The sequence below is a fragment of the Aptenodytes patagonicus genome, chromosome 9 (assembly GCF_965638725.1).
Source record: "Aptenodytes patagonicus chromosome 9, bAptPat1.pri.cur, whole genome shotgun sequence".
In the NCBI taxonomy this organism is placed as follows: Eukaryota; Metazoa; Chordata; class Aves; order Sphenisciformes; family Spheniscidae; genus Aptenodytes; species Aptenodytes patagonicus.
Window position 1 is genome coordinate 503873 of NC_134957.1, and position 13393 is coordinate 517265.

The 13393-nt window shown below is 59.0% G+C and overlaps 2 protein-coding genes across 2 annotated transcripts; both read left to right on the plus strand.

Annotated features, from left to right (window-relative positions):
* Positions 1–194: 194 nt before the first annotated feature.
* Positions 195–4948, plus strand: SNX12 (sorting nexin 12). The gene is made up of 4 exons (XM_076346844.1): positions 195–382; positions 2219–2314; positions 2508–2632; positions 3135–4948. Exons 1-4 carry the CDS (start codon positions 218–220, stop codon positions 3235–3237), a joined length of 489 nt encoding a protein of 162 aa, XP_076202959.1. The 5' UTR covers positions 195–217; the 3' UTR covers positions 3238–4948.
* Positions 4949–5182: 234 nt separating this feature from the next.
* On the plus strand, positions 5183–8673 carry LOC143164687 (uncharacterized). The gene is made up of 7 exons (XM_076347607.1): positions 5183–5822; positions 5899–6018; positions 6882–6995; positions 7696–7796; positions 7931–8036; positions 8263–8334; positions 8465–8673. Exons 1-7 carry the CDS (start codon positions 5183–5185, stop codon positions 8602–8604), a joined length of 1293 nt encoding a protein of 430 aa, XP_076203722.1. The 3' UTR covers positions 8605–8673.
* The last annotated feature ends 4720 nt before the right edge of the window (positions 8674–13393 follow it).

A 13393-nucleotide genomic window follows, 5' to 3' on the forward strand; every position in this document is an offset into this window, starting at 1 on the left:
CCCGCGCCCTGAGTGCCCGCTCCGCTTATGCGGGCGGCGGCCGGGCGGTGGCGCTGGCCTGCGCGGGCGGGGCGGCAGCCGAGTGGCCCCGAACCCTGAATACCCGTCGCGTTATGCGGGCGGCCGACGTCGCGTCGTGCGCGGGCGGGGCGGGGCGGGGCGGGCTGCGGCAGCGGGCGGGCCGGGCCGGGCCGGGCGGGGCGGTGGCGGCACCACCATGTCGGAGGCGGCAGTGGCGGACACCCGGCGCCTGAACGCTAAGCCGCAGGACCTGACGGACGCGTACGGGCCGCCCAGCAACTTCCTCGAGATCGACATCTTCAACCCGCAGACCGTGGGCATGGGCCGCGCCAGATACACCAGCTACGAGCTCCGGATGCGGGTGAGGCCCCCGTGGGGCCTGCGGGCCCGGGGCGGGCGGTGGCGGGGGGCAGCCCTCGGGGCGGGCCGCGGAGCCCCTTGTGGGCCCGGGCGGGGCTGGGCTGCGCGGTGGCCTGGTGTACGGCCCGGGGACGGGCGGCAGCCCTTGGTGCGCGGTGCCGGAGCGGCCGGGGCGGGGCGGGGGAGGGCCGGGGTGGTCTCGTTGCTCTGGCCGAGCGCGGCCTGCGCGGTCGGGACGGGGAGCGGCGGTGTGTGCGTAGGGAGCCCGGCCAGGCCGGCCCCGTGCAGCCCGGGCGTAGCTCCTGGGACTCGGGGTAGCCAGGCAGAGACTGCGCTTGTCTGCGGTGGTGGGGGGCTGAGCAGGTGAGCCCCGGCCCTGCAAGCGGGGCAGTGCTGGGCTGGGGCTGGCAGCTTGCCTGCGGCTCTCCGTCGGGCCAGGGCTCAAGGTCAGAGGGCTTGTAGCCGGTGGGTTTGCCGGGGCCCTTCGGCATCCAGAGAGGGCTGGTATGCACAAGGACAAGGAGGGTGCTGCCTCAGCAGGCTCCTGCTCCTGTGCCCTCTCTAGAGCCCGAGGCCTGGCACTTGGGCACCGTTGGGTGGTTGCTGAGCAGGGCATGGCTGCACGCAGCTGGTTATCTCAAGCAGGGGAGGAAGGCTAGCTAGCAGTATCTTGGGACCTGATCACAGTGCAGTCTAGCTACCGCTCCTGAGTCAGCTTGATCACTTTACAGAGAGCCTGTGATCCAGGAGCGTGCGTAGCAGGCTGAGGACTTCTTGCAGGGTTCTCTTCACTGGGCCTTAACCAAGCCGAACTGGGGACCTCTTCACAGCTCTGCATCTGATAGCTGAAGGAAGTAAAACTGAGTTTCCCCTGAAACAAGCTACCTTTAGCGTATGTTACAGTGCTGGTGTTGACTTCTGTTCATAGCGTGATATAACTGCTAAGTCTCCACTGCCTTTCAGAAGAATCGGGTGTTTGCTTTTTTCTGTTCTGATGCTTGGTTTTCATCAGCTTGCCAAAGGGTGCCTGGCAGGTGGCAATGAGAACCTCTTAGTCCCACTGAAACTAGCTCTTGTGGAGATGCTTTGAAAGCAGCTGGTTTTATTTCGCAGATATCATAAGAATATAGTTAAACATGTTGCAGCAATACCTGTGTTCATCTGGGTGCTGCTTGTCAGAAGGTGTTGCTACCTCAGTTTCTTGAATGTTTCAGGCTGCTTTGATAGGGTAAAGGTGAAGTTACTGTAGCTGTCAGTCTTCAGTGGCACGGGAGAAGGGTGGGGAATTCCTGCACGTTCCTCCAGTGACACAACCCAGATACGAAAAAGCTGCTCGCCTGTTAGGGTAGGCGATCTGTTCTGAGAGAATATTGTAGCATGAGGTCTGGCCTTGAACAGTTACTGGGACAAGATTTCCTCCCTTACTTCTTCCACGGAAACGCCGGTGTCAGGTCAGAGGTTCTTTTACTCTGCAGGCTGCTGTGAAGGTCTCTTGTAGATCACTTCAAAATAGAGTGAACTTGGGGGAAAAAAAAATCAGCCTTCTCTGTATTGTGAACCCTGGTTCCAGCGTGTGCCCCTGGGAGGGGGTGTGTTCCTGAAATAGTCACTCGAGGGGGAGGGAATGGCTGGCTCTGAGTAGCCTGGCAAGTGCTTGCTTGATTCTGAAGGGCTTCAGTGCTTGTGCTCTGTCCTGAATAAAGAAGCTGGGTGTTCTTGTGATCCTCCTTCTCAGGGGGCTTGGTTTTCTAAACGCAGCTTCAGGTTTCAATTATGTGTTGAAATACTATCTGGCTTCCAAAACAACCTGCAAATTAATTACTTCTCTTTGTTACAGACAAACCTCCCAATCTTCAAATTGAAGGAGTCGTGTGTGAGGAGACGATACAGCGACTTTGAATGGCTGAAGAATGAGCTGGAACGAGACAGTAAGGTGAGGCCTGGCTCAGACCTGCCTATTCCTGAAACCAGGACATATGGGAACAGTTGTAGGGATAATCTTGAGCTACCCAGAAGAGAGGCTGTGGTGGTGGGCAGCTGTTGGGGCTTGATCTCTATCCATGTAATGGGGCTGGAGATCAGTGTCTTGCAGCCGTTGTGCTGACAGGGTGATTCTGTGCTTTCAGATTGTAGTGCCACCGCTGCCTGGAAAAGCTTTGAAACGACAGCTTCCCTTCCGAGGAGACGAAGGCATCTTTGAGGAGTCCTTCATTGAGGAGCGGAGACAGGGACTAGAACAGTTTATTAACAAGTAAGCTTGATGTCCTGGTTTACTGTCTGCTGCCTTTCCGGCTACTGCTGGTAGAAGAGGGCTGTGGGTTGACTGGGAAGGAGTCTTGATCTGCTGCACATAGGTGCTGTGCTAAAGGATGGTGCCTGCAGCTGGGTAATGAAACCACGCTTCTGAAGCAAATCCTGCCTTGAGTGTGGGTTGTGTTCAGCACTTTCTGAGAGTGAAGTAAATATTAGCAGAATAGCTGTGCTGCAGAGACCCACCGACAGGGTAGCGTTGGTTCAGGATGCTCAAGCCCTGCTGCAGGGCATGGTGTGGGAGGGAACACCCTGTGCTCAAGCACCTCTTGCTGGCCCTGTTGCACACCAATCTAGTGACCTTGGCCTGAGGCCGGTGCGGGTGTGCTTGGAGCTGGCTGCCCGTTAGCAAGGAGTTCTGCTTTACTCACTCCCTACAGAGAGCGGAGGTGTGGGGGTCTCAGTGGCAGCTGTGCTAACCTCCACATCTGATTTTCTTCCAGAATTGCTGGACACCCACTGGCACAGAACGAGCGCTGCTTACATATGTTCCTGCAAGAGGAGACTATTGATAGGAATTACGTCCCAGGGAAAGTGCGCCAGTAGGAGCACCTGGCACTGTCTTCCTCCATTCCACCCTCCCTCCTGCAAAAATGACATTTATTTTTACACTAAATCTGTCTTCTCTGAACCAGCTTTTCCTCTCTTGAACCTCCCAGTTTGTTCAGTATTTTCCTCTTTTGTAACTGGCAGCAGCTTGTTCTACTGGGCTGTGGTCTTGGCCTAAAGGTATGAAGATTTATGCAAGCGAGCGTGTTGTCCCACACCTAGGGGCAGATGTGAATAGGTGTGGAGCAGGAACTTGCTTATGGCATTATGGTGTAGGAGCTGCCTCTCTCCCTGTACAGGAAGGTATGAGATGACCTTCACTCCCCTGTCTGTGCAGCCCTAAGCATCTCTGCAGGAGACTCTGAAGAATAGCAGTTGTCATGTTGGTCAGTGATCGCATCAGGTATTAGAGTTTTAGTAAGGCTTATCCAAAACAGTGAGTAGGTGCCTGGGTGTGTTGGTCTCTCGTCCACCCCATTCACCCTGCATGAAACCCCCATTCTTCACTGTCTGGAAATGCTGAGACCCAAGACGTACTCTAACCCTGCTCTCAGCCTCCTGCATTACAGACCCGTTTGGTGTATTCGTGTTAATCCCCCTCCTTTCTAACATGCTGCTGGCAGCTTGAGGGGTTTCCATGACGTGTGCTCTCATGATGCTCTGCGTGGGCAGTTTGGCGTGTGGAAGCTGGGATAGCCTGGGCTGTAGCAGTGTGTGCTGTGATGCCTTGGCCCAGGGTTTAAAACATGCCACAGCTTGCTCTGCTGCAGGCTGGTGTGGTGGTGTTTCCAGCAGCGCCCTGCTCAGCTGAGCCATGGTGACCTTATCCTGCACCCCAGCTGCAGGGGGGAGGAGGCGGGTATGGCTGAGGAGGAGTAGGAGAGGGCTGGTGGGGGCTGTTGTAGTGTGTGGCCATGATGGCTGTCACAGGAGGAGCCCAGCAGTGGGGCCTGGGGTGAGGCCACCTCTCCAGAAAGGGACGGCAGAAAATGGTCGGTCAGTCCTGGGCTAAACATTTGCTTACGAAGCAGGAGAAGTAACAGTGGCTTTTTGTGTGTTCTCCCCTGTTCTGCAGTGAGCTAGGCAGTTACTTGTGTGGAAGCAAGGACACAAGACTAGTCAGGGAAGCATTCAGAGCTTGAGGGAGACCACGAGGCTGCGACTTGCTGCAGCAGAACTGTCCTTTGGAGGCTCCTCCAGCTGCCACGGCTGCAATGAGCGAGGTTGGGCCTCAGCTTGGGGGCTCCTCAGGTCAAGGCTGGCTGGCTTATAAGCGCTTGGTCACTTTGTGGCGGCACAGTTGAGCCTTTCTTGGAGCATAGGCCTGCAGTGACTGCCGTCCCGTTCCTGCCAAGCATGTCCCCCAAGGCCTCCCTCACGTCTCCTGGGTTTTCTGGTGAGGAACTGGCGCTGCTGGGCGAGAGGTGGCTCTTGGCAAGGAGAAGAAGTCGCTGAAACCGGGAGGGAACTGCTCTGGGGGCCGGCTTGGCCTGGGAAGGGCTGTGGGGCAGCGTGGAAGCTGGTGCCTGTGGAGGTGGCTGTGCCCACAGCGGGGCTCAGCCCCCATCCCCGCGCTGCTGCCGGCTCCTGCTTGGGGCGGCCCCTTCCTCCTGCCTGTCCTGCCGCGGGGCTGCCATCTACCCAGCTGTCTCCACCCTGTCCAGTGTAACGTCCCGGTTCCGTTCGCATTAAACCACTGTGAAGCCAAGTCTCTGCCTCGTCCTGGGGGCGGGCGGGGCGGGGGAAGCACCGGGAGGGGGCACCGGCAGGGCAGGTGGGCGCCCATCTCCCGCGGCAGGGGGCGCTGCGCGGAGGCGGGAGGGGTGCGGGTGGCCCTCCCCAGCGGCAGGGGGCGCTGCGCGGAGGCGGGAGGGGCGCAGTGGCCCTCTCCGGCGGCAGGGGGCGCTGCGCGGCGGCGCTGGGGCGAGGGCGGTGAGGCGAGATGCGGCGGTCGGAGCAGCCGCCGGAGGGCTCCGGTTCCCCGGCCTGCCCCGACCTGCTGCGGCACGTAGGCGGCCCGCCCTCGCCGCAATCCCCGCTCTACCTCAGCTTCTTCGAGGACGAGTGCCGCGCCATCGCCACGCGCCTCGTCGCTGCCGCTGCGGCGGAGCCCTCGCCGGGCCCGGGGGAGGGCAGCGTCCTGTGGCCCGACGCCGCCGGGCCTGTCACCTCCACGCCGCTGCAGGACTCGCCGCCCCTCGGCGAGGGGGCCCCGGACAGCGCCACGCCCGCCGCCCGCCTGAGCGCGGGTGGCCGCGAGGCCGCCGCCGCCCCGGGCCCGGCCCGTGGGGAGCCCCGGCGCCTCCCGCAGCCCGCTGCCGGCGCTTGTCCCGGCGCAGCGCGGCCCGGCTCCCGCCTCGCCCGCCCGCAGGCCCTGTCCCGCAAGGCAGCACAGCGCGGTACCGGGCAGCCCCCCTGCGGCGGGCCGGGCCCCGCGGGCCACCCCCGCACCCCCGCCCGGTCCTCGGGCTGCAGCGGCGGCAGGCTCACTCTCTCCCGGGCACGGGCCTCTCTGGGTCTGGCGCTCCCCAAGGCCGGCAAGGGGCTCGGTGCCCCGGGAACGAGGCTCCCCCAGCCCCCAGGTGAGTCGGGTCGCTGGAGAGAGCCCCAGCACAGCGACCGCTTCCCCGGGGCTGCAAAACCATCCCTCTTCCCCAGGTACCAAGCTGAAGCTGATGCCGGCTGCCAAGTCCAGGCTTCAGCATCCCAGCCGGGCTTTGCAGCTGGCACAACTTTCTGCCGTTCCCAAACCCACCTCCCAGGACACGGAGATGGAAGGTAATTCTGCACCTGCCAGTTGCTCACGCAAAGCGGGAAGTTTGGGGGGGACTCATGCTGCAGCTAGAAGGGAGAAGGGGGAAGGCCTGGGCTGCAGCATGGGACAGGGACAGAGCGTGGGGAGTGGGGAATCCCTGGAAGTGGCGCAGGTAGGAGCCCAGGAAATGTGCTCATGTCCCAAGTGCTGTATTAATAAGCACTATCTGGCCTCCCACCACTGTGGGCTAGCAGCCTGTTGCCTTGGAGCCCTCACCCCGTGGTCTTGTAGGGTTGCGGGGCTGCAGGTGCCTGTGGGCCTGCAACGGGCACCCTGGCTGAGCCCTGGGCTGCCCTAGGAGGGGTGCGGTGTAGCTGCTTTGGAGTGGCAGCCTCTGTGCCTAATGTTTGTCCACTATAGCTGCTGTCAAGGTTGGGGGTCACAGACAGCCCTCCCGGAGGCTCTCTACAGCAATTCCTACTGTGGCTTCTCGCTCCCGACTGCGGCCGCTGGGAAAAGTGGCTTCCCCCAAGCGCTTTTGCCTCAGTAAGGGTGAATCTGGGCAGAAGCCCCGGAAGCTCCGGTGTCGTGGGAGGGGGAGTTGCTGCCCTGGGGAGAACATTCACGTCTCTGCTGCAGAGTCAAGGCTGATCCCAGGGAAAGGACAGGAGTGGGCAGCGTGTGCCCGGGCTCAGAGGAGGGGAAGTGAAACGCGGAGCATTAAGGCTAGTCGAAGTCCCTTTCCCTGGAGAGGCACCCAGCAAGGAGCCTGAACAAATCTGGTGCTCCAGCTCATCCACAGGACAGGGAGTGGCCCCAGTCAGTGCATGTTGCTACCAGGGCACTCTCTGAGCAGGGGTTGATGCTCTTTGCTTTCATTTCCTAGACCCTACTTCAGGATTGACTATGCAGGAGCTGATGTGCAATACGACCCGAGAGCTGAAGGAAAACAGTAAGAGCAAAGAATGGTTGGTTGCAGCAGGGACTGTCTTGGGAGCAGGTGAGCAGTAGGAGGTGTAGTCCCACGCAGGAGTGGGGAGCTGGAGCTTGCTCCCCTGTAGAGAGGAGCCCTTCTGGAGCTTTCCTGGCTCCTGACTGCCAAAGACCTGCTGAAAACCAAGTGTCCTGTGAGTGTACCATGGTAAGGAGAGTCTACATTTCTGTGTTGGGCTCTGGTGGATTCTTGCCTTGTGTCAGGGTGAGCATGGGGAAACATGGGCAGCTGCCTAGGGCAGCTGGCAGCTGCTTGTTTGGCAGTGCCGCTCCCCAGCAGGGTCCTCGCTGAACAGGCACACCTCGGGGGGCACCAGCCTGCTCTGCAGGCAGGGTGCACTGCCTTCCCCAAGAACTGCAGCTGGGCAGCCTGCAGTCCTGGGCCCTGCAGAGGAAGAGGAAGCGAGGAGGCCATCCCTACTCTGTTGGGACAGCCCTGCCCTGCCTAGGGCAGCTGTCTGCCCTCCCTGTGCGAACAGACTCTGTGCAGGAGCCCAGAGCTGCTGGGAGCTAGGCTGTGCAGGAGCACTTCCTCCCAGCAGCACCCGTACAGGCCAGGCCAGCAGCAGCTGTTGGGCTGGGGGGGCTTGAAGACCTCTGGCTCCCTTGGACAGGTTCTGCCTCTGGTCTGGAGCAGCTCTGTGGCCTGGTTGAAGAGGCGCCGGGGATGGCAGTTACATTTCTAGTGGCGACAGCTCTCTTCACAGGTGAGGCTGACCAGACGTGGGTGTGTGTGGGGCCCTCTTGTTCCAGCGAGTTGGCCCCTGGCCAGACTCCAGGGTGCGGGGATGCAGTCCCTGCTGAGCGGGTAAGAGCCAACTGTGTCCTGGCACCACGGAGCACCATGCTCCTCCACAGGAAGGGCTGTGCTGGGGCTGGGCTGTGGGTCACTGCATGGGGGTGACCACCCCCTGTATCACACTTACACCCTGCCTTTGCCAGTCTGCAGGTGATCAGCTGTCCCAGGAGCTGAAGTGTGTAAAGAATGAGCTGAAGTGTGTAAAGAATGAGCTGAAGTGTGTAAAGAATGAGCTGGAGCGAGTGAAGGGTGAGCTTGGTACATGGGGCTGGCTGTTTTGGGCGCTGCGGGACACCCACAATCCAGGTGGCACCCCCTGCACTTGTACCTAGAGCCCAGGGCCTGCAGCTCTGTGGGGATGGGGCTGGCTTCTTGTTTGGGGGTAAAGCAGGATCCCACTCTGCTGCCCCAGAGGGTCTGGGGGTGAGGTGTTCAGGGCTGGCTGAGCACACACCTACTTGCCTCCTGCCTGCAGCTGACAAGACTGCTCAGTGTGAAGCCTATCGCCAGACGATCTCCTCCTTGCAGGCTCAGCTCAGAGCAGCAGGTATGTTCCCTCGCTGGGGTGAGCCCTCGTTCCTGGGCAGGCTGCAGGGATGCTCCGGTGATCCCTTGTCGGTGTAACTGGGGGCTGCCAGGTGGAAGGGACACAGCTCGTGGCCTTCCCTGTGGAGCAGGTGCTGAGTGCCGGGAGCAGCAGTACTTTGATGCTGTTGCTCCCCAGGAATCTGTCTGGAAGATGCAGCAGTGGAGGAGTGACTCGGGGAGAGACTCACAACAGCCACTTGTCCAGCCACCTGAACCGCTGGGCCAGTGATATTTATGGAGCTCTTGAATGAATGAATTTTTTAACTCCTTGTATTTGAAATAAAGGCATCTTTTCCCAGTGGTGCTTGCTGTCTGCTGGGGTAGGGCCAGTGCCCACTGCTGCCCGCTGTTCTCCAAAGGGCTGGGCAGAAAGGGCAGGTCTGCATCTGGCTGTGGCTGGTTCTGCTCAGCCAGAGACTTGAGGTCTGCTGCGTGGAGGAGGTGGGTGCTGGTGGATGGAGGCACAGCATGGCTTTCTGGACAAACCTGGTGCTTCCAGGCAGGATGCTTGGATGTGTGGTGGTGGCAGGCAGCCGTATGGGCAAGTTTCTGCCTTAAACTACCTTCACACGGGACATGGGAAGAGCCAGTGCTGGCTGATGGCACGTTGGGCTTCTGCAGCCGTTAGCTGCTATTTACCATTTTATTAGCTGGTGACTTGTGTCAGTGGCTGGGGGCAGGTGGTGGGGAAGCAGCGCTTGGGACTCAGTCCCTCACTGTTCCTGCCTGCCAGCGCTGGAAGCCCTGCCCTGCTGCCTTCTCTCTGTGGTAGGTTGACGCAGGCACCTCGTTGCGCTGCCTCAAGTCTGGGTGAGGCCCTGGAGAGTCCTGCTGTCTGGTGCTGGCAGTGCCCCAAGGCTGGGCTGGGAAGGCTGGCCAGCTCCCACTCCCCTGTTATCTCCAGCTGGTGCTCCTGGCTGCCCCGGAGTGCTGCAGGCAGCCTGCACCCCTTCCTGGGGTGGCTGCCCTTGACTGTGTGGAGGGTGGCAGCACAAGGATGCTCCGTCCGCTATCTCCCACCCCTGCTCAGCACTCAGTCGCCGAGGCGAGCGGCTCCGGTGCTGGCACAATCTGCAGCGGAGCACTCTAGTGCAGTGTACAGGGGGGGGTTCCCTGTACATGTGTGTGGAAGATAACTTCCTGGTGCAGGTACTAACGGAGCTGACTAGGAAAGATGCCCTGCTAGATTTGTTGTTTGTAAACAGAGAGGGACTCATGGGCGAAGTGGTGATTAGTGGCTGTCTTGGTCACAGTGACCACGAAGTAGCTGAGTTTCAAATCGTTGGTGATAGGAGAAAAACTGCCAGCAAAACTTCATCCCTGGGTATGGGGAGAGCAGATTTCAGGCTGCTGAAGGAGCTAGTTAGTAAGGTCCCCTGGGAATTTGCTTTTGAAGGTATTGGGGTCCATGAATGCTGGCCACTTTTTAAGAGCCATCTCTTAAGAGCGCAGGAGCAGGCAATTCCAAAGTGTCGGAAGACAAGCAAGCAGGACAGAAGACCGGCTTGGCTGGGCAGGGATCTTCTTCTAGAACTTAGGCGGAAAAGGAAAGTGTATGGACATTGGAAGCACGAACAGGTGACACGGGAGGACTACAGAGATGCTGTCTGCCACTGTAAGGAGAAAACTAGTGTGGCCAAAGCTCGATTAGAGTTCAAGTTGGCCAGCACTCTGAAGAACAACAAAAAGGGGTTTTCAAAATACGTTAATAGCAAAAGGAGAATCAGTGGTAACATTGGTCCATTGCTTGACAAGGTCAGTCACCTCACAAATAGGGATGTAGACAAAGCAGAGACATTTAATGCCTTCTTTGCCTCTGTCTTCAACACCAGTGCTGGGCCCTGGGACCCCTGGAGCCCTGTGTTGGAAGACTGTGACTGGGAGGATGATAAACTCCCAGCCAACCCTGAACTTATTTGAGACCTGCTGCTCCAGTTGGGTGCGCATAAATCTATGGGGCCCAATAGGATTCATCCCAGGATACTGAAAGAGCTGGCCGATGTCATTGTGGGACCTTTCTCCATTATTTCTCAATGGTCCTGGGAGTCTGGAGAGGTCCCAGTCAGCTGGAAGCTGGCAAATGTTGTCCCAATTTTCAAGAAGAATAAGAAGGAAGACCCTGGTAATTACAGGCCTGTCAGTCTCATTTCAGTGCCTGGTAAAATTATGGATAAGATTATTCTGGCAGTTACTGAAAAACACTTGAGAGACAACTTAGTCATTGGTCATAGCCAGCACGGGTTCATGAGGGGAAAGTCCTGATTAACAAACTTAATTTCCTTTTATGACAAGGTCACCCGTCTAGTTGACCAAGAGAAGCCAGTAGATGTGGTGGTTTTGGATTTTAGCAAAGCTTTTGATACTGTCTCTCACAGTATCCTTCTGGATAAACAGTCCAGCACACAGACAGACAAGTCCATAATACATTGGGTGAGCAGTTGGCTGATGGGTCGGGCTCAAAGGGTTATAGTAAATGGGGTTACATCAGGCTGGAGGCCAGTCACCAGTGGGGTTCCCCAGGGCTCAATTTTAGGGCCAGTGCTCTTTAATATTTTTATAAGTGATCTGGACGCAGGAATCGAATGTACATTAAGTAACTTCGCCGACGATACTAAACTAGGAGGAGCTGTGGACTCCCTCGAGGGTAGAGAGGCCTTCCAGAGAGATCTGGATAGACTAGAGAGCTGGGCAATCACCAACCGTATGAAATTTAACAAAAGCAAGAGCCGGGTTCTCCACCCGGGACACGGTAATCCTGGTTATACACACAAATTGGGGGACGAGAGGCTGGAGAGCAGCCCCATGGAAAGAGATCTGGGGGTTTGGGTTGATGGCAAGTTGAATATGAGTCAACCGTGTGCCCTGGCAGCCAAAAGGGCCAACCGTGTCCTGGGGTGCATCAAGGACAGCATAGCTAGCTGATCGAGGGAGGCGATTGCCCCAATTGCCACTGCACTGGTGCTGCCCCACCTCGAGTACTGTGTGCAGTTTTGGGTGCCTCGCTATAAGAAGGACATCAAACCATTAGAGTGTGTCCAGAGGAGGGTGACCAAGATGGTGAAAGGCCTCGAGAGGAAGACTTACGAGGAGTGGCTGAGGTCACTTGGTTTGTTCAGCTTGGAGAAGAGAAGGCTCAGGGGTGACCTCACCGCAGTCTACAACTTCCTCAAGGGGGGCAGTGGAGGGGGAGCTGTTGATCTCCTCTCTGGTGACCAGCGACAGGACATGAGGAAATGGAATGAAGCTGCGTGAGAGGAAGTTCAGATTGGACATTAGGAAAAGGTTCTTCACTGGGAGGGTGGTCGGTCATTGAACAGGCTCCCCATGGAAGTAGTCACGGCACCAAGCCTGTCAGAGTTCAAGGCACGTCTGGACGATGCTTTTAGTCATATGGTTTAGCTTTAGGTAGTCCTGCGAGGAGCAGGGAGTTGGACTTGATGATCCTTATGGTTCCCTTCCAACTTGAGATATTCTATGATTCTGTGCTCCAGTCATGGAAGGTGATGGGGCTCCAAGGGCTGATTCGGATCTGTTTCTGCAGGGCTTTTGGCCCCCTTTCTGGGCTGGAGCCACCTCCTACCCTCCTTGGTGCTGACTACGCGTGCCCTGCCACTGTCTGCCTTCCTGCCGCTCCTGTTGGGACGTGTGCTTGGCTCCCTTCGTGTCTCTGCCTGCTCGTGGCCCTTGGCCTGTGCTGCTGGATCAGGGCCCTGAACGAGGTGGTGGGGGAGAGCAGTAGACTGGGAGGTGGGGATGGGGCACTGGGAAGATGGGTGTGGAGCTGCGTGTGAGGTCTGGGAGCTGGAGCTATGTTCAGTGCCCTGGTGCTGCTCCCTGCCCGAAACTGCCTCTCAACAGCTGCTGTCGCAAGAGGGTTTCTGGGAATAGGCGAGTCTTTGTGTCATCCCCTCCTTGCCTCTCTGGGTACCCAGCCTCTGCTTGGCTGGGCCGGGGCATCTGCCCATGGAGCCCTGCTGTGCCCACGGTGCTGCCGGGCCCACCCAAGAGCACCCTCAAGTAATGGTGCTGCCCGCAGCACTGCAGGCAGCAGGACTTTGGCCCAGCCAGGTCCCTGCTTGCTGCAGGCAGCCCAAGAAGGAGCGGGAAGCGCCTGGGCGCTAACAGTGAGGCTGCGGGGGATTTCTGTGTCTTGATCTTGAGCTTGCTTCCTTCCTGGTGGGGAGCGTGCAGCCGAGGAGGGGAAGGGGCGTTGCTGAGCCACGGTTCATTCATCTGCAAGCGCTGAGAGCGGGAGGAGAGCCTGCGTCACTGCCTGGCAGCTGCACTCACAGGATGCTGCGTTGCTGTTTCCATCACCTTGAGGTCATTTTGCGGAGTGGAGCCTTTTTGTCTTCCCCGCCCTTGTGCGTGCACCCCGGGGGGAGGCAGGGTAGGCAGGCACCCAGCACAGGGCCTGTAGCACCCTGCCCAGTGCTCCTGCCTGCTCTACTGCAAACGGCTGGAAGCCTGTTGCCTCTGCATCCTTGGCAGCGGTGCTGGAGCAGAGCCTTGCCTATGATGCCAGGGAGGGGCTGGCTCACCTCCTGGCATCGCTGCCTGTTTGAATGCTCACGACATGCAAATGCTGGATTGCATCAGGAGCAGGTTTCTGGGCCGCTGGTCCCAGCCTGCGTGCTGGAGAGAAGGGTGCTGGCTCCCGCCTCGCTCCTGGCTGCTGGCCCAACTGCCAAACAGTGCTCCTGAGACTGGTGTTTCCCATCACTTAGAGCTGCCTGTTGCTCCCGGAGTTAAGGAGACTGTAGTGGAGCAGCGTGGGCACTGGCCAGGACTCACTCCCTGCGGAGCGCAATGGGGGTCGGGGCAGATCCCCCCTCCACGCCTCCGGCTGAGATCCGGCTGCACTCCCTGTGGCAGGGGTGACCCCCCCACTGCGCCGCAGCCCTCGCCTCGCTCCCAGCCCCGGCGGGGCAGGGCCGGGGCAGGCTCTGCCCTCCTGGCACATCCGGGCTCGAGGGACCCTCAGCCGCCCGCTCCGTGGCCTTTCCCGGAGGAGCACG